At 36.4% G+C, this 21,040-nt stretch overlaps 1 protein-coding gene across 1 annotated transcript in view; it reads left to right on the forward strand.

The window, feature by feature from the left end:
• LOC109410900 (uncharacterized) overlaps positions 1–21,040 on the forward strand; it is a 325,034-nt gene that overhangs the window by 281,655 nt on the left and 22,339 nt on the right. Inside the window, exon 13 of the mRNA XM_062857398.1 lies at positions 13,420–13,656. Within this exon, the coding sequence (XP_062713382.1) occupies positions 13,420–13,656 (237 nt within the window). The remainder of the gene's footprint in view (positions 1–13,419; positions 13,657–21,040) is intronic.

Genomic DNA, 21,040 nt, shown 5'->3' on the forward strand with positions numbered 1-21,040 from the left:
TATATTTTTTGGGATTCGAACAACTTTGAACATACCCTACAGCAAACATACTCAGCACTCTGCTCAACCGCAAGGCCAGAACAGTAGTTCAAAGCGTTGAAACCCAATCGATGATCCACGCGCATCCACTTGAGATCCAAACTTTTTGGCTTCACTATTTAGTAATGTTATATTACCTCTTGCAATGGAATCAATTAATTTTTAACGACACCGTCCGCGCCCCACATCTACATCCACCATTGATTCACCAGCTTCCTGATGCGGCTGTTTTGCTTACCTCACCATTTTGTTGGCACTTCTAGTAGCTGCTCATTGCCGATGGTTCTTCTACCAGTGAATATAAACTGCACTGGTCTCCCGTCACAGATATCCGAATCGTCATCTCAATTCGTTAGCATCCTTGTGCTACTGGTCAATTTTCTTACCATCTATTCCGGTACGTCCATTTGTATAACACTCGCAAATTTTTGCGTACGCGTTTATTAGGCAAAAACTGACGATGATGTTGACCATCAAAATAGTAAACATTGCGGTTCTTAACAACAATACTTTGCCATTTGATAGATCTAACCTCACTCACGAATAAGTTGTAATTGAGTTATTTTAATGTTGTAATGATTGTTCCAAAACTACATCAATATTTTCATGTGCGTGTGTTGTAGAAATGTTATTCAGACATATTATAAACTTTAAATAAACACAAACACAACACCCAATGTTGGATTGCTGTCATAACGCATTTTGAACGTTATTTCAACTTCAGTTCAAATAGAAAATTGTAGAAATGGAAGTATTCTTTGGTAAAAATGTGCACAGTACAGTACCGTACAGATATATGAATACAAATACTTTAAATTATTTAAAAATGTTAAGTAGATTTACATGTTTCCCTTCATTTTCCGATTGAGCAGTGGTTTTTATGTTAACATTGTGATAATTGAAATTCATTTGAGGCATTATCAGTGACAATTATTATCACTCAGGTTATACAGTTAATTAAAATTGCGATTAGTATAGTTTATAACACTTTGAACGGCACTGTAATTTACTCGGGGAATCTGCCATATTGTATTTCATATGTATTTACAAATATTTTTTACAAATCAATATTATTAGGTTTGTTTATGTAACTTTCTTAATTCAATTCACTGGCGCTAAATTTACGGGCGAGTAAAATCGGTGGTTTCACGATAAATCTCGCGCCGCACGTGAATCAACACCATCACTACTTAGCGAAACCCATTTCAGAATTTATTATCTGACCAAATTTGAAAAGCCATTAAATCATCGAAATCGAAATTATTTTTCGGGTTGGAGGAATTAGGTTTATTTATAAATACAATTTGTTTTGATTTTCAGTTTCTGCGTCGCTCATTGATTTACTTCATGGTTTGTTATGAAGTATGCATAGTTATATCACCTAGAATTAACGTAATCTCAACATCTGCACATGGTATGAACTATATGCGTATTTTCTAGGTTATATCACTTGAAAGCAGCTGAATTACAACCAACAAATATGATTGTATTATTAGCGAATTTTCCAAGTTTATGTTGCTGACAATTAACCTAATTATAACTATTATTTACTCAAGTGTTGAATTCGACGTACCGTGGACGTATATTTTAGTACTATAAGTGTATTCGAATACATCTTATATAACTTGTAAAATGTTTTATAAGCCGCCATTTTTTGCGCTGTTTTGATTATATAAGTGTTTGGTTTCAAGTCAATATAACAAGAAGTATACTCATGAATAAGTATTAAAAGTGGATTTTTTACTGTTATGTAACAAGTTGTGTTACTTGGGCAGCGCGGCTGCATCATCAGTGGAGAAACGTCCTGGCTTCAAAGGGTTTATTGATACCGCTGAACATTTCTTCAGGAATACCTCAGGCATTTTCTTTGGGAATTCATCCAGTAGTTTCTCTAGAAAATCCTGATGAATTGATCCAGCAAACTGTAAAATAATACCCGTGGACTGGTGTGGTGGTTGGAACACAAGACTGTCACGCCGAGGACCTGGGATCGAATCCCACTCCCGACATACTCACAAAATGTGGGTTTCTTTGGAAATCCCTCAGGCATCTGTAAATAGTTTTCTTGGTGAATTCTCGAAATATCCTCAATGAATTTATCAGGGAACCGGTTTATATATTATTTCAACAAGTCCTGTAGGAGTTTGTTCAGGAAAAAGTCTAGAGATTCCTAAAACAATCTGCAATTTGTTAAGAAATTTCAAGTAATTTCAAATTTCCGGCAGATTTTTTACAGGTTTTATGTTTTTAATTTCCTTTTGCAATTTCTTCAGCTTCTCCAGCAATTTGTCAAGGAATTCTATTCTAGCGCTTGCACAGCCAGTATTGAAAAGCATCCTGGAAATACCATAATTTCTTCCGATATTTTCTTGTCAGCATTTATATTTGCAGAATATCAGCGATATGACACAAATATTAAAATGGCCTGGCCCACTGTGCAGACTAATTGGGTTTGAGGAACAGCAATTTGCCAAGGAATTTTTCAAGGAATTCCTCTGGAAATTCATTCACGTACTCTTTCGATTTTTTTTAAATGAATTTCGGAATTCAGAAATTCCATTACGAATTTTTTTATGAGTTTAAAATAGATTTCTTTCCACAGTTTCAAGAGAAATTTCTCCGTAAATTCCTTTAAGAAATCCTCAAAACACATAGATTTAGATACATTATCGGATGAATTCCGGGAGAGCTGGACACAAGACACCCCTTGAATTCTGAATTGAATGGAGAGACAAAGTCACATTGTTCCATTGAGTCTTCTTCTGAAATTCGAATAATTTTCAATCTCATAAATTTGAGGAACAGACGCTCAGGTTTGCAGTAACAAAACCCTTCTTTCTATGTAAGAAAAAATAAAACACTTTCCAATTGTTTTGCTCTCGGTTTTTTTTTATATTGAAAATTTTTCTTCCACTATATCAAATATAGGAAAATCGACTATGTGATTTTGGAAGTTTTTCGCCCTTACAGATTTCAGCAAAACTGATAGTTTGGCGCCTGCATGGGTAAAAAAGTCGAATTGGTTCCGGGTCATTTGGCCGAGCGCAATTTGGCTGAAAGCTATTTGGCCCAATGCCGTTTGGCCGAGAAATGAATGATGAACTTAAGTCACTATGCCATTGTTCCCAGCCTCAATATAACTCGAAAGAACAGTCTATAATTCAAAGAAGGAAAAATCTTTGATAAATTATAGGCAGCTTTGGTGCCAACAAATCCCTGACTATTAAAACTAGAAAGAATAGCCTATGATGAAAACAAGGAAATACACTATGTCTCATAACTATAGATCCAATCAATATTTTTGAATAATCGGATATGTAGAAAGAATTCGATTCATATTGTTTTCTTGTTTAATTCGTTATCTTGAGTAGACATGAGAAAAATAATAATATCGATATTACATGTGTTCTCGGAATCTGATTATAACCTTATATAAACTCCCTTGTCTCATAACAATAGATCCAAGCGAGAATTCATTCTAGTTAATTAAAGCTACGCAATACATTCAACATATTAATAACGAGTAGGCTCTCTTTTGTTCTCAATAAGCTCAAACAGCGTATCCAGAATACTTTAAATCAACTTTTAGGACGAGGTTGCTAGAGTACAAAGATGGCCGTTAAAATGACTACCTTTATTTTTTCTCGGAAATTCTGGAGCACAAATCCGGGGATCCGTCAGGTAAATTGATCTGAAAATGCTACTTGTTGCTTGCTCACTTACATTGAGCACCGAGTAGCACCGAGTAGCACCGAGTAATTTTAGATCAAGACGATTGTTTGGAAAGTTAACGCTGGTGACCTTTACCTTAATGGGCAGATGCTTGGATTTTATTCCACGTTCAAACAACTGCACGATTTAGATATGGAATACTTCCGTACGGTTTATTTTATTCATACACTACTTTATAATCAACCCTACATATTCTCAATTGAATTCTGGTCAGGATAAGAAGCTGACCATTCCTTTATCTGAATATGCTTTTCACGAAACTAAGTCATGATTCCTTAAACCGTGTGAACAGGTGTATTATCTTGATGAAACGTTTATTTTTTTTAACGGCATTGCTGCAAAAAATGGCGGCAGATACTTCTTCAGGTTCAGAAGCTCAGAGCATTCCTGAATATCCGTCCATTTGAGTCGACAGAACCCCTCCCCGAGAATTGCTTGAGAAGTAACGTAATTGTTTTCGTGAATCTCTCCAGTATGAAAAAAATCCATTCGGTCGATTCAAGCTGAATTTCTTTTCGTCCAAAAAGATCTCCCAAGGTGTCAAATATGTCTTAAGAAGCCAATCAAATAAATATTTAAACAAATAACAGTTGGGTCTCTGCATCATGAAGGGCCGTACCCTATCTCGATGGTCCCTTAAATATCGAGATGCGCAGAAAGAACTGTAATTTTTAAAGAGATCGAAATGAAGAACCAATTTTCAAACCTCTGTAACTAGGAATAACCTTTACTAAACAGATAAAACTTCACCTTCTTAGAGTAGTTTGTACCTTGGAAACCAGGTAAAAAAAATATATCGACAAATCGAAAGAAAATCTAGAAAAAAAAACCATCGAGATCGCATAAACACAGGGAGATATCGAGATAAAGTAATATCAACCATCAATTTAAGTAATTTCAGCTTCAGATGTGTATTATGCATGCGGCATATTATACATTGAAGTTTACACGTAACAATCGCCGAAATAAAACTAAGCACAACACCTAAAACAACACGTTGGTTAGGTATAACGAATCACTTACATGTATTGGATCTATAGTCATGAAACAAAGGAACTTTAGTTTTTTTCATTTATCTGTGTATACATCATGTGCATGAATGAAATTACATGGTAGTGTGTGTAAGGCACATGAGTAATCATTATGGTGTAGTGCATGAAATAATCAGTTGCACTTTGAATAAATAGAAAATAAATTTTGGATGGATCTATAGTTATGGAACAGAGTGTATTTCTAAAGATCATATTGGTAGTTAGAATGTCAAAAACTTCTTCAGAATTCTTTTGATCACGATTCGGCCAAACGACTCATTCGGCCAGATGGCATTTGGCCAAATGGCGTTCGGTCAAACGACTTTCGGCTAAATGGCCGGACACCAGTCTAATTTAACCTGCTCTAAATGCCTGTTTCTGTGTAATCCTTTAGGAGTTCTTCTATTGAATCTGTAGGTGTTTCTCTCGCCGGAATTGACAAAACGCGATAAATAAATCACAAATGAACTAACTTACGTTCATTCGTATCGCACGCGGTAACAACAATGATGACAGTGCTGCATTTTACTTAGGGTTGTCCAAAAACCCCAATACGATGGCTAAGGGTGTCCACAAATCCTTAAAAAATGTTGTTGGCTTAGAATTTTCTCCAAGGTTTTCTAAAAATTACACCATGATTCTGGATTATTAGAAAAAAAAAACCTTCGCCGGATTCCTTTCAATATTACTCTATGGATTCCTTTAGACAATCTGCAAAGAATTCTTTTCGAAAGTCTTCTGCGATTTATTTGAAGTTCTTAAAAACATTTTCCATGTTTTTCTTCCAAGAATATTCTTTAGAATTCCCTTCCAGACATATGTCTAAAAATCCTTCTGGAAAGCTTCTGCGCATTTTCTTAGAAAAAAACCTCCACCGATATTTTCAGGAATCCGTTCGAGAAATTTCCAAGAACTCATCCATTGATTCCTTCAGAAAGACATTCAGTGATTCTTTAAGAAAATCTAAAGTTCCTCCAGAAATTTTTCCGAAGTTATTTAGAAAATTTTCCACTGACACCTTCAAAAGTTCTTACAGGGATTCTTTTAGTGATCATCCAGGAGATTTCTTCAAAAAATCCGAGGTTCCTCTTTATTTTTTTCCACTATTTTTTTTTTCAAAGCAAAAATTTCCACTATCGATGTGCGATTTTCAGCTCGGTTTGTGGGGACAGTTTGTGACAGGTCCTCCTTGACATTAAGTAGCACGCAATCTAAGGCAGCTGTCTCCTCTGTCTCAGGTTTTAGTGATTCAGGATGGTATTTCTCCAGAGATTCTTGCAGGATTTCATACAGATATTTGTTCTTCAGATATTCCTTGATGATTTTTATCCGGTAGAGTATTGCAGAGATTCCACCTGTTTAGTAGGTTGTCCCAAAAATTGCACATGGTCAAAAAGCTTGGGGGCTCACCCTGCAAATGATAGCTAAGGGTGTTAGAAACAAACTTTTGTATGACGGCAACTTTCAGAAATGACGTTTAGAGGTCGCCCCGGCGAATTTTTTGAAAAATGGCCATTTTTCATAATAAATTTCATACAAATATTTTTTACCGTACAAAAATTGGCAATACCCACTATTTTTATATTTTTTGCAGCTTGATATGGATCCAAACTACTTGGGAAAAATAATTAACGACATATTTTGCGGGACCCTTTTTGATACTGAATTTTTGAATTTACTAAAATTTGTCATTTTTTGATATACTGTGCCTTTTACCCATCATAAAACGTATCTGAACTTAATACTAATTTAAAACAATTTCCATAAAAAGATCGGGAATTTTATGAGGAAAAACTTTGCCGAAGACAGCATTGCGTTTTTTCTATCCGTTTTAGAGTTATTCACGATTTACTATTTAGTGAAAAAATAATCACAAAGGAACTGTCCAAAAACACATACAAATAAAACAAACCACGTATGCTCAACAAGTTTTTGTTCTGATTGTGTTTAGGAATTATGGTGGCATCATTTATTGAATTGTCGTTTCCGTTGACAAATCCATTTTCTTTGATACAGAAAGGTACCTACTAGCGAGAAACTTTATCATTAGGTACCATTTTGAGATGCCTCAGTAGGCCATGGCATTTTTAACGGTTATGTACTGACAATGCACAGTGGGGAAAAACCGACCCAAAAAGGCACCTAATTATTGCGGCTGATTGCGATCTTTGAAGTCCAACTTTTCCGAATGGAAAAATGTCAAGGAATCGATTGGTGATAGTTTCATTCACCGGAATTGAGTGTAAGTGTCCATTTTGCCCCATTTTCCCCTAAAAACAATGTTTTTCTGAATTAAATAATGGGTTCAACTAATTGCGGCTAACCAACCAATTTTTTATTGATGTAGAATTGACAGGCGCATTCTATGAGGCATACCTCGATCTGTGTTATTGGCTGGAAGTGCCCATTTTGCCTCATTTTCCCCTAAAAATACTGTTTTTCTGAATTAAAAAATAGTTTCAACTGATTGCGGCCAACCAACCATTTTTTTCTTGATGAAGAATTGACAGGTGCATTCTATGGGACACACCTTAATTTGTGTCATTAACTGAAAGTGCCCATTTTGCTTCATTTTCCCCTAAAATATTGTTTTTCTGAATTAAAAAATAGTTTCAACTGATTGCGGCCAACCAATCAATTTTTACCTGATGTAGAATTAACCAGCGCATACTTTGGGGTGCACCTCGTCATATGTCATTGACTGGAAGTGTCCATTTTGCCTCATTTTCCCCAAAAAATACTGTTTTTCTGTATTAAAAAATGGGTTCAACTGATTGCGGCTAATCAACCATTTTTTACTTGATGTAGAATTGACAGGTTCATTTCTTTCCATGTCACTGACTGGAAGTGCTCATTTTTCCCCATTTTCCCCTATAAATACTGTTTTTCTGGATTAAAAAATAGTTTACACTGATTGCGGCTAACCAACTAATTTTTACCTGATGAAGAATAAAGCGGCGCATACTTTGGGGCACACTTTGATCTGTGTCATTGACTGGAAGTGCCCATTTTGCCTTATTTTCCCCTAAAATACTATTTTTCTAAATTAAAGAATTGTATTAACTGATTGCGGCTAATCAATCTATTTTACTTGATGTAGAAATAACTGGCGCATACTTTAAGGTGCACCTCGTTCTGGTCTTCGGGTGGTGGTGCCCATTTTGCTCTATTTTCCCCTAAACTACGGAAGCCAACCAATATCCAATTTTCCTGATGTAACCCAGAAAAACAGTTTTTAAGGGGAAAATGGGGCGAAACGGGCAATTCCAAACTAACGCATAGCGCGAGGTGTATTCCATAGTATGCATAGGTCGATTCTACATCAGGAAAAAATATTTGTTAACTGCAATCAATTGATACTATTTTTAAATTCAGAAAATCCGTAGTGTAGGGGAAAATGGAGCAAAATGGGCACCGCCAGCTAAAGACACAGAAAGAGGTGTGCCCCAAAATATGTGCCGGTTAATTCTACATCAAGTAAAAACTGATTGGTTAGCCGCAATTAGTTGAAACATTTCTTTAATTCAGAAAATAGTATTTTTAGGGGAAAATGAGGCAAAATGGGTACTTCCAGTCAAAGACAAAGATCGATGTGCGTCCCAAAGTATGCGCCGGTTAATTCTACATCAGATTGAAAATGGTTGGTTAGCCGCAATCAGTTAAAACTATTTTTCAATCCAGAAAAACAGTATTTATAGGGAAAAATGGGGCAAAATGAGCACTTCCAGTCAATGGCACGGGTCGAGGTGTGCCTCATGAAATGTACCTGTCAATTCTGCATCAAGAAAAAAAATGGTAGGTAAGCAGCATTCAGTTGATTCCAATTTTTAATTCAGAAAAACAGTATTTTTAGGGGAAAATAAGGCAAAATGGGCACTTCCAGCCAATGACACAAATCGAGGTGTGTCCCATAGAACGCACCTATCAATTCTTCATCAAGAAAAAAATGGTTGGTTGGCCGCAATCAGTTGAAACTATTTTTTAATCCAGAAAAACAGTATTTTTAGGGGAAAATGGGGCAAAATGGACACTTACACTCAATTCCGGTGAATGAAACTATCACCAATCGATTCCTTGACATTTTTCCATTCGGAAAAGTTGGACTTCAAAGATCGCAATCAGCCGCAATAATTAGGTGCCTTTTTGGGTCGGTTTTTCCCCACTGTGCAATGGTTTATACGAGCATAATACACAATCAAACGCACGGCACATTTTCTATACCATTTAGAAGGTGATACATTCCACAAAACATGTTGATTTTATTGTTCAATGATGTTGTTCTAATCGTTCAAAGACATGAATAAAACGTTCTAGTAGTCCCTATCATTTTGATCACCATATAGGACGATAAAAACGACGTCACTTGTTTATGTCCAAAACTGTTGTTTACCAATAATAGCCTACCTTGTCTTATTGTATGCCGTGTATGTGTTATGGTAATCAAATTGTTCTAACCTTGGATAACATTACGTTAACTCACTGGTTCATCTCATCCCACCCGTTTCGATTTGCCACGGTGTATCTTATTTTAGGTGTTGATATTGTGGATTTACCGGCTACTTGTATTCTACCGGTCGCTTCAGTATGGCCTCCAAAGTAGCCGTTTTATAAAAAGAGTAACTTAAAAATCATTTTAAACATTTATATTGTATGCGCTATTCCTCGTTGCCACTAGCTACTCAGCGACATTCATTTTTTGACAATCAAGTTGATTTTTATATGAAAACGGCTACTTTGTAACGGCTACTTAAGTAACCGGCAGAATACAAGTAGCCGGTAAATCCACAATAAGATAGTTCTAATCAGTAAATGTCAAAAAAGACATGCTCTGTTTTTTAGAATGTCTTGGATTGGTATACATATTGGTATTCTTACGTAAGATGTTCGTAATCGCGATTTGAATTTGGTATGGAGCAACGTATTCGCCTTTATTCACTTTGCCACTGTTTCCTGGGCTGTTTCACTGGTCCAGGACTCATACGTCTTCGTGTAGAAAAATAATTGAGAATATCGACAGGAAAGTAAGATGAACGCAAAAATATATTTAACATTTTGAGGAGAATATCTTTAAAAAATCAATAGGCACTACGAAGCTTGTCAATAGAGCTAGCTTTTTTAAAATCTTTGCTAGTTAATTTCTATATGGAGGGAATGAATAGCAAAAAATCAAAATCAATCAATGAAGTCACCATAATTCCATAACACAATCAGGACAAAAACTTGTTGAGCATACGTGATTTTTTACTTTGTATGTGTTTTGGGAAGTTCTTATGTGACATTTTTAGAAAAATATCTAAAAATTCATATTTCTCCAAATAGCAAATTGTGTCTTCGGCAAAGTTTTTCCTCATAAAATTTCCGATCTTTTTATGGAAATTGTTTTAAATTAGCATTAAATTCAGATACTTTTTATGATGGGTAAAAGGCACAGTATATAAAAAAATGACAAATTTTAGTAAATACAAAAATTCAGTATCAAAAAGTTACCTGCAAAACATGTCGTTAATTATTTTTCTCAAGAAGTTTGGATCCATATCAAGCTGTAAAAAATATAAAAATATTGGGTATTGCCAATTTTTGTACGGTAAAAAATGTTTGTATGAAATTTTTTATGAAAAATGGCCATTTTTCAAAAATCTCGCCGGGGCGACCTCTAAACGTCATTTCTGAAAGTTGCCGTCATACAAAAGTTTGATTCTAACACCCTAAGCTATCATTTGCAGAATGAGCCCCCAAGCTTTTTGACCATGTGCAATTTTGGGACAACCTACTGTTTAGACTCCTGCGCGAAAATTAGTTGCGTGGATTTTTCTTGCGTGGGCCCACAGATATAAAACCAGACCGCGTTCTGGTGAATACTTTACGCTGTGTTGTTAGGTACACATTTGGTGATAGTTTTGCATTGTAAATAAACGTTTATAACGTACCTACGCTGAAAATGAGCCTAATCATTTATTTGCGTCGGAATCTATAAATCTTCACAACGGGCAATAAATCAAATGCCATTTATTATTTATGAAGTGGTGAAGGTTAGAGCAGAATTTCGGGGGACAAAGTCTAGTGTTTCTACCGTATCTCCTCTAAAGGTAGCTCCAACAATTTCTCCACGGATTCTTCAAGAAATGTAGAGAACAATATTTCTTAGAATAAAGAAAATTTTTTACAACAGGCCTGCCCAACCTTTTTCGGCCGCGGGCCACTGGTGAAACTGCATACCAGTCGACGGGCCAGAAATAAAAATTCGTTAATAATACATTATTTTTTATCTTTTCTGAGCATGGCTAGATAATAGAAAATAACTTTTTTGCAGTTTAATGTTTCTAATGCAATTTGAAAGGTTTTTTTGATTTCTTGCAGATAATTGGAGCTTGACAAAGTATTAAAGAAGTTTCAATAACATGTTTCAATGTAGTACCAGACAGAGCTATTGAATAGCACAAAAAAATCTCTGAAAGATTCAAAAACTGTAAATAAATTTTTCATGTTTTTCCTAAATTAAGTTTATGGCGTAATCTTTCTATTTTGTTTTACAGTCTTATCAAGCGAATTTTCACATTACACATTATTTTATTGTTAGGAATCTTTTACTTCAATTCTGTAGGACACTCAAACCAAATGCTTGCCTATTTTGAAATCTTTTAAAAATTTTACAAAATATACTCTACAAAGTCATTTTATTTTTTAAAATTATTAAAATACAGTTCCATTGAAAAAGGAAAATTTTCAGAATAATAATATCTCGGGATAATTTCTTTAATTTTTGTCTAATCGTGCCGCGGGCTGCACAAAATGTCCTCGCGGGCCGTACGTTGGGCAGCCCTGCTTTACAAATATCTAAAGAGTTTTTTTTTTTCTGGGATCTATGCACAAGGTTATCTTTGCGTTTCTCCAGGTATACCGTTTTTTTTAAGAATTTTGTCCACAGATTTTTTCAAGTATACTTTCAAAAATGATTAATAAATTATTTCTCCAGGAATTTACGAAGAATTTCCTCTAGGAAGTTCCCAACAAGTTCCTCCTGGGATTCCTTCAGCAACTTTCGAAGGATTTCTTCGAATATTCCTTTAAATATTCATTCAAAAATACTTCCCAAGATTTCAACAGGGATTTTACTAAAGATTCCTTTACTAACAAAAATCATCGCATTCACATATTGAGTTTCGCTAAAATGTACTTATACGTTCAATAGCGTGGTTCAAAAAATCGTTTTTGCTCCACAAAAATGAGGCAAGCGATTTAAATGCAGTCTTCGGCAAAGTTGTAGCTGATAGAGTATCCTTGAAGTTTGGACGTTGCGTCAGTAAGAAGAAGAAGATGATGATTATAGTTTGAAAAGTTTTATATAAATGGAAGTGCCAAAATTAAATAAGGGTAAATAAATAGCTTTTCATTCTCTTCGTACCTCCAAGTATAAACCCTTCTCAATTAAGTTCATAGTTATATTTTCCAGGAATTCTAGTGAACCTGTAGATGCTAACTCAACGAGTATTTTGCTCAATTAAAACTATACCTAATGCGTAATTTTCAATAGCTCTACTTGAGATCAATTTTGGTTGGAAATCATCTTCAGTCAAATTACTGGAGATTTCATGACTCAACTTACTTCCATCGCATCGGTCTAAACACCGTGTCGGTACCCGAACAGACTCATTTCCCAAACCCTAACAAAACACAGACTCTTCCGGAAAATCATCAATAATCAATGGACCCCACTCATCCACTCCCACACCGCACCGGACAAAGCCTTTTGTTAACATGCTGCATGAATAAAAAGAGTGGTTTCCATCGATTGGGGTTTTTAAATTTTGAGCATCCTTTCGGGATGATAAATGGTACCCGGCACTTGAACTTGGCAACAAAGGGCCATTTCGGGGTGGTATGTGTAACGCAGTACCGTCCTGGCGAGAGAAGCCTTTTTTACCCCAGTGTCGTAGTTTCGCTCCGGAGATGCCCAAACCTGAGGAGATTACTTCACATTTATTATTGATGATTGCAATCGGAGCAAATTGTTGTTGTTCATCGATGCCCTGGTCTCTGGCATCTGTGGTCCATTTTCGTCGAGCCCTTGTGTGGGATTTCATTTGAATTTTATTTGATTGGTAAATTTCCGAAAAGGTTTGTTACGCTCCGGTGGGAGCAGATGCAGTGCTCGTCGCACAGTGTGTCCTGGGGGCTGAATTTTTGGACAAAATTGTTAATATTCAGAAAAGCTGGTTTGAGATGTCTGGTTGTTTGAAAAGAACAGAAAAGCTTTCGAAAACGTTATTCTTTCGATACACCGGTATGCAGCTTAAAACTGCCTAAACCACTTTTTCTAACAGAAAACGAACTCTACTAAATTGATGTTTGATTTAGTATTTTAGTTTCCATTAACAGTGTACATCGCCCGCAGTGTAGATTTTCTAATAAAATATTTATTTCCATCTGTTTCTCTTTTTCACCACTGCGCTGCTAACCCCAAAACGATGACGCTTTTATGGGGAACACTAAAAACAAACTACCTCGGATCCGGTGGCACGCAACCGAACAACAAATCGATGCGCGGATCCCAACCGAACCACCCTCGTTCCCGCCCCGACCCCGAACGCAACTCAATAAAATACAATACAAATTCTAGATTGATTTGGCACACCATCCATCAGTACATTCAACAAAAGTGGTTTATACCAACACCCGGGCCGGTATTCCGATTTCGCACACTGGCCAACAGCATCCAGCCTCGGGGATGATGCTGCCCCCACTGCCACCCACCTCCGGCGCAGCATCCCTCACGGAACGATTCCCTCCGCCGCCGCTGTTCGCCGGCCTGCACACCCCCGTCAGCAACAATCCGTCGATATGCTCCAACGAGGCGGTGAGTATTAAAATGACCTAACAACCAACAACATGCATCCACTTCTCCACCAGATAGATAGTATTTATAACCAACTGGCCAATGGCCATTCGATGGTTTATCGGTACATACGAGCAAATCTATCCGTGTGCTGAATACAAACATGTTTTGAGAGTTTCATCATCGCTTGGTTGGGTTTTAAGTGTTCTAGGAACAAACTAGTTACAGTCGGGGATTTGGCAGCGAAAATGCCAGTGGGTCATTCTACAGTCTGCATGAACTAATGCAGAAAAAAATAAAACGGCATCCTTAGTGTATAGGTCTATAGATACTTTTCAATTGGACATACAATTTGGATTTTAGGTTTTACGCTTTACGTACGTTATATCGAGGCTGGAAATGAAATATATTTTCAAAGAACTAATCATGCCGTTCCACGTTACTGCACTACAGCAGTTCTCAAGATTGTGCACGTACGCAAAGGCGGTTGCATCATTCGCTCTTATAGACTGATGGTGTCATCGGCAAAGATTTACGGTTAGCTAAAAAACACTTTAGGGGAGCGGGTTTTATGGAGGTTTCAGAGGGTTTCAGTAGCATTTGAGGTAGACCCTGGCAGTGGGTGAAAATTTTGGAATGCATTTTTTTTTTCTTTTCTGAGTTATGGCCAATTTTCTGAAAAAAATGGCCATTTAAGCCTATATTATATGGTAATTTTACACAAAATTGGCCATTACTCAGGAATGAAAGAAAAGTGCATTCCAAAAATTTCAGCGATCAATGTTACGTCAAACTTAAAAATTCTAAGATGCATTAGGGAAGATTAATTAGGTTGATTTTGGGGATTTCTTTGATAATAATCTTCAAGGATGACTACAAAAAAAACTTATTTATTTCAGCATAATATATGAACAGGACCCAAGAGCGTTTCAGTAAACAAACATGTGTTGGTTGCGGTAGGTCTTATCTTGATCAACTAACTGCATCTACTTTCAACAAATACCGTTATTTGTTATCTTCATGATAGGGTTGCGTGATCAAAATAAGTTTTTTCTTTTACAAAATGCACGTAGGCTTTTTTACACGTTAGGCTAGACGTACCATGAGGAATTACGTAAAGGATTTTCCGAAAAGAAAAATTAAAGCTAAGGGATTTTTGAAAGAGATTATTAAGAAATGCCTGGATTATTTCTCAAAGGATTTAATGGCGGAAACCCCAAAGAATTCCTCTCAAATTCATTGGTGCTAATAAAAAAAATCAATCTTCAAAAGAATTCCTATAGTTTTTCTTGGTGGAATTCTGTAGGAAAATTTGAGTATTCCCTGAGGGAATTTTTGTAACGTAACTTGAAAATATCTTTGGAGAAAAAAATCCCAACTGAAATTTCTTAAATTCCAGAAACAATTTGTGAAAAAGGACTTGAAAAAATCGCCTGAAGAATCTTTGGGCGATTTCCTACTGCAAGTATTAGAGGAATTTGTGAAGAAATCCCTGCAAGGGTAACCAAAGATTTTTTTTTTAATTTTTTAAATTTATTTTTTCAGATTTTATCCCTACGAGAATTTCACTCAAATCTAAAGAAATGCTTGAACAAATTTCTAATAAATCCACGAAAGGGCTCGTAGAAAAACCATTGGAGGCAATGCAAAAAGAACGCTTAAAATAATATAAAATAACCTTGAAGGAATTCCTCTTGGAAATTGCTGAAGGGGTGTGGGGCAGTCCCCAAGGAATCATTTGTGGAAATTTTTAAGGAACTCTATGGAATTTTTAAGAATATTACTGAAGAAATTCCTTCAATAACGCTCGGAAGAGTACCCGAATTTCTAGATTAATCGTAAAAGATATCCAAGAAAGAGTTCTTGGAAATCATCTCTTGGAAAAACAGTCTTGATAAAACCGTTAGAAAAATGTATTAAAAGTTTTGTGAAGCAAACCCGGGTGAAATTGATGTTATCGCTTAAAAAATCTTTGAAGGTATCAATAGAAAAAGTCCTGATGGAACCCTTGGTTGAATATCTAAAAGATTCACTGAAGGAGTTTCAGTAGCATTTCTTGGAGGGTTTTCTGTGAAAATTCTTTATGGAATTCTTTTTTTTTTTTAATTTGATTTTTTAAATTTCATTAGGGGAGCTCCTGAACCTCTGAAAGGCTAATTGGAGGAATTTCTAAAGCATTTGTAGTAAAACAGCTCAAAGGATACTCTGTTGGAATTCCTATAGAATTTCTTGGAGGAATTTGTGTAAGAATCTTCGAAAAAATCTTGCAGGAATAATTATAGTAATACATAAAGAAATCCTTATATGAAAGAATTCCCGAATCATTTCTTGTTCAAAATTCTTCGAAAAATACCCGGGAAAATCATTTATCAAATTTCTGATGGACTACTTGAAGAATTGCAAGAGGATTCATTGGATGAAAGACCTTAGAAATCCGTGGACAAAATTCTGAAAGAAGTTTGACAGGAAGTTATAAAAGCACCTTTAAAGGAATTTCTTTAGAATTTTAAACAAAAGTTTGGTAGAATTCATTAAGCGATTCCCTGGAGAAATGGTAATCCTAAGTAGAATTATTAGAGAATTATTAAATAAATTTAACAAGGAATGCTCTATCCGATCGATGAGGCTTTTGCAGCAATCTCAAAATCCATGAAGAAATTCTGAAGGCATTTTTGGATTATATTCAAGAGATTATTTCCAAGGAATACTTAAGAAATCTTTGGAAAAATTCCTGCAGTAATTCTTGAAGCAATTTCTAAAGAATTACCAATGAAATCTTAGCCTTGCAATAATCACTTAAAGAACGTTTCTAGGCATTAAAAAATGCCTGAAGAAAGTGGCATGATAGCCTTAGGAGTAATTCCTGAAGGAATCCTAAGTCTGACTTCTGAAGAAATTATTTGATTTTTGAAGCATTCATGATCCCATTTTCATCCTTCTCAAAACAAAATTACGTTTTATGTTCTGTTTCTTATTTTTGCATATTTGACAGAAGTGTGTTCACTTGATAATAAAAATTGCGGAATCAATCGTGCAGTATCGCTTTCTTTTCGAATAGTATAAATTTGAGATCATTAGATTACAATGGGTACGGTGACGGTTTTTGGAGGAATCATTATTAAATCCTGGAGAAATTCTAGACATAGACGCTCGATGGAAACTTCCAAACAGTTTCTGGAAAGAATTTTGAAGGAGTCGCATCAAAAATCACAATAGAAATTTTAGGAAGAGTTTCTAGGGGAATGCTAGCAAAAATTCCTGAAGTAATCCTTGGGGAAACTCTTACAAAAGATGGATGTTAAAGAATTCTTTGGAGGAATTCCAGAAGGAATTTTCGAAAGAATTCTATTGATTTTATTAAGGGAACTTCTGTAGGCATCCTTGTAGGAATTCTCAAACTATTATGCATTGGAATCTTTGGAAATTTCCTGGAGGAATTCTAGGATGAATTCCTTGATATAACCTCAGATAATTTCCTGAAGAATCCTCGCAGAAATGTTTCGAAGAAATCGTTGCAGTAATTCTTAAAGGTATCTTTAGAGGAATTTCTGAAGGAATTCATGGGAAATTTTCTTAAGTAATCTTCAAATGAACGCCAAGATGATTGATGAATGCTTGAGAAAATGCTGATATAAATCCTTGGATAAATCTCTGAAAGAGTTATGTGAGGGAATAATTGAGAAATCCTTGAAAAATCTTTGGAGAAATAATTGCCTTCCGTAAAAAAAACAGTGAAGGAATATTTGAAGGATGTTTGAATGGTTTAAAAAAATCTTAAGGATCGCTTGATAAATTCCTAAATGCATTATTAAAGTTTTTTTCAACATAATTCTTAGAAGAAAAAAAAACTTATGCTCATTGATGGAGCTCCGGGATGTATCATTGCTCAAATCACCGAAGAAATTCATAAAGCAATACAGAAAATAATGTTTAACCTTCCGTCAGTCAGTTGTCCACCTTTGCCAGCAGCACCCTAATGCTTAATACAAAAAAGCGAGATTTTTCAAATGTGTTGTACAAAATACTATAGCGCGATCACTCGATAGTTAAATGTATAGATTCATCGTTGTAAAATATGTACATCTGTAATTTTCATGGAGCCTACAAATTTGGTTCTGCACCAGGCCCCCAAATTTCAAGCTACGCCACTGGATCCTGGACGTCTAAGAGCGCTTTAAGATGTTTTAGAGGCATTCAAGGGCCTTCAGGATATCAGAAAGAGAACATTCAAGTGGACTTCAGAGAGTACTAAGAATTTTTTAGGACGTCTAAGGTCACTTCAACTAGTGTTAAGAAGATGTAGGGGCATTTAAGGGGTAGTTAAGGGAATTGAAGAAGTGTTTAAATGCCAATGCAGTAGAAAAAAAAAGATACACGCCAAAAAACCATATAATAAGCGCAAATGTCTAATACCGACATCAATTACTAATAATTGAACGACAATTACACCGTCACTGGTCAGTGCGTCGCCCTTATTCTAAAGACTGCCGTTAGTTAGTCAAGATCGAAAGCTTCCTTGGTGTCCAGTACGGAATACTAGCAGTAGGCATACCAGCGGGTAGATTTTGATGCTAGGTAATCTGTCTGGTAAGTCAAATGAGTACTGGTTGTGGACTATTTGCTACGATTCCTAGTATAGGCCTTTAGAGTAGGCAACTAGCGCGAATTAAGAATGCTGAGTCGATCACAAGTCACCTTGATCCGCTATGATCGTAGCTATTCCCGTGTTCCGTTTGGTTGACTCATCTCGATTCCTATAACTTCGCAAGGGGCGTAACAAGTTGGTGGCTTCAGAGAGGATCGTAACGAAAACGTAGTGTGGAACTGCATCGTAGCATGTTATGGTGATCAACAAATTGTGAAAAAAGAAGTGAAGGCAAAAATGAAACATTAGGCAAACTGTCAAAATTTGTGGATAACCCAAACGGCAATTGACGGTAATGCGCTAAAGAAGACGGGGGGAACTTGTTGAAACATACAGGGTATCAGGGAATCTGAAACCCGTTAAACCCCTTAAACGACAAGAAATCCTTCAGAAGGTTTTATAAAGCTCCAGGGCTGTGCCTGTAACCCCCTGAAACCCTGAAAACCCTCTGAAGCGGTCTTAAATTCTGCTGAGATATTAAACCTGCTGAAACGTCTCTGACATCATCTGAGAACCCTGAGACCCTCTAGAATCACTCCTGAAAATCCCTGAATAGCCCCTTAAATTCCCCCTGAGATCCCTGGAACATCCCTGAAACGCCCCTGAGATCACCTGGAACCCCCTTTGATCCCTTGAAACTCCTCTGAAACCACATGAAACCTGCCTGAGACCCCTAGGAACATTACTGGAACCCCCTGAGATGCTTTGAACCGCCCCTGAGGTCCCATAAAATTAGCATTAGCATTAGCATTAAGCGAGTCGCACAAATTCGTAGGTGGTACAGTCCTAGACCGCTGTTATGAGGGTTGCCTCCTTCCCGTCCGAACCAAAGCACAAAGATTTGGGACTAATCTCTGACTCTTAGACAAGACTGACGCAATCCTCCAATGGTCGAGCACTGTCCTGGCCACGTCCTTGCGACTGCTGAGGAATGGGAAAGGATGGTTAGTTTTGGACACCTATGAAAAATGTAGACAACTCTACGATCTCTCAGGCCTAGGTGTCACGGGAATTTGGGTGTTGTTAGTGGAAGGGTAAACTCCAGAGGATACGCTTGGTTAACGTTCAGGCACACCATTGTTAGACTGCTTCGAATTAGTTGTCTGCCCAATTCATCCTGGATTCCTCGTAATCTTGTTGGCATTTGGTTGAATTACTAGATTCTTTTTTTTTTTGCTAGGTTTCTAGCTGCACCCTGAATAGAGTTGAAACCTCTACACTAGACCCGAAGATAGAAAAGAGTACGTATTTTTTCAGAAGCAGTTTGCCAGCCGTACGCGGAAAATGATATCCATTAAGACACTGTTGCAACTGACTCAGAAAGTTACGGTAGAAGATGGGAAAGTTTTCAATTGGTCAGTCAGTCAGGATTTGCCTATGTAGTGTTATGGTCACACGGTTTGTGTTTGTCTTCTTGTTTGATTTTGTGGTATGGTTCTATATGTTTTACTTCTCGTTAAATCAGGTGTCGTATGTTTGTTTTTTTTTTTCAAATTGTTTTCTTGATTTCGCTCATCGTTTTCTACTTCTCTGTGTTCATCTCTTGTGTCCTTAAACTGTCATCGGTCCAAAATTCACAGAAACATGTAACTGAATTTCTGATATTTTTTTCTGTTGTCGTCATAATACCATCTAAGAGATAAACAAAAATACGCCAAGTTGGTCAGTTGATTGCAATAAAATTTTAAAATAATAAAGATTTCATGTCAACTTTCATCCCGCTACAAATACTATGAAAAATATTCAAATTCGTTCAATTGTCCTATCGGTCCTACCTATATAAACCATGTCATTTTCTCAAGCGTAGCCTAGAAATGTCAACCTAGTCATACACAAGTAACGTTGTTCAGTTAATAAAAAGCAGTCAGTTTTTGTCCAAAATGTCACGTCGAACGCATTGACGTCAACAATGCGTTTAAGTGTTCGCACGTTAGCTTCGAATCTATCAGCACAATATGGTGCTGCAAATCTCCTTCCCACTATTGATTCTTCGGTCGATTTTTATTGCTTAATTTAAGGAAAATATGACCAACTAACATTGCAAAAATTAGAAAAAGCGACTTTGACATTAATAAATTACTAATCAAAATCAACCGAGAAACGTGGGAAATAGAGCCCAAACAACATTTTGAAGTCAGCTGGCTGTAAAAGGTTCCAAAACCTGTCACAAATCCTATAATAGTTTTATTGGGATTTGTAACGATCATCAAAACCTTCTCAAATCCAACCGACTTGGAACTATTGCTTGGGAATAGACTCTAATGAGCCCTGGCGGATCCTCCATGTTTATCGAGCATGTCTGATGCATATGATCAGCCATACTCCATCTGCAGCAGCCGGTTCGTGATGAACCGTTGGAGGTGCATTAAAGTGTTAAAAAGGTGATATGTTTCACTAAAGAACACTACATTACAATAATCAAAATGAAACTCCTTCACTTTAATACCGTCAACCCCTGCGAACTTGGCCAGCCCCTGAGGTCCCATAAAATCCTCCTAAAACCCTAAGAAATCAGACCTCTGAAACGTCCCTGAGATCGCCTGAAATAAGCATTTTTAAGTAACGACAACAATATTGATAATAATATTGAGTAGTTCTCGCTGAGATCGGCCCACTGTTTACACCTTGTCTTTAAATATGCTTAAGATGGCGATTTTCTGAAAAATCTTTCCAAAAAAGTAAGGAAAATGCATTTGGTTACTCAAATTAATGGACCCCTCGTTAGTTAGAGCCACAACAATTTTTGAGGACCCCTTGATT

This window comes from Aedes albopictus, chromosome 3 (genome assembly GCF_035046485.1).
Source record: "Aedes albopictus strain Foshan chromosome 3, AalbF5, whole genome shotgun sequence".
Taxonomy (NCBI): Eukaryota; Metazoa; Arthropoda; class Insecta; order Diptera; family Culicidae; genus Aedes; species Aedes albopictus.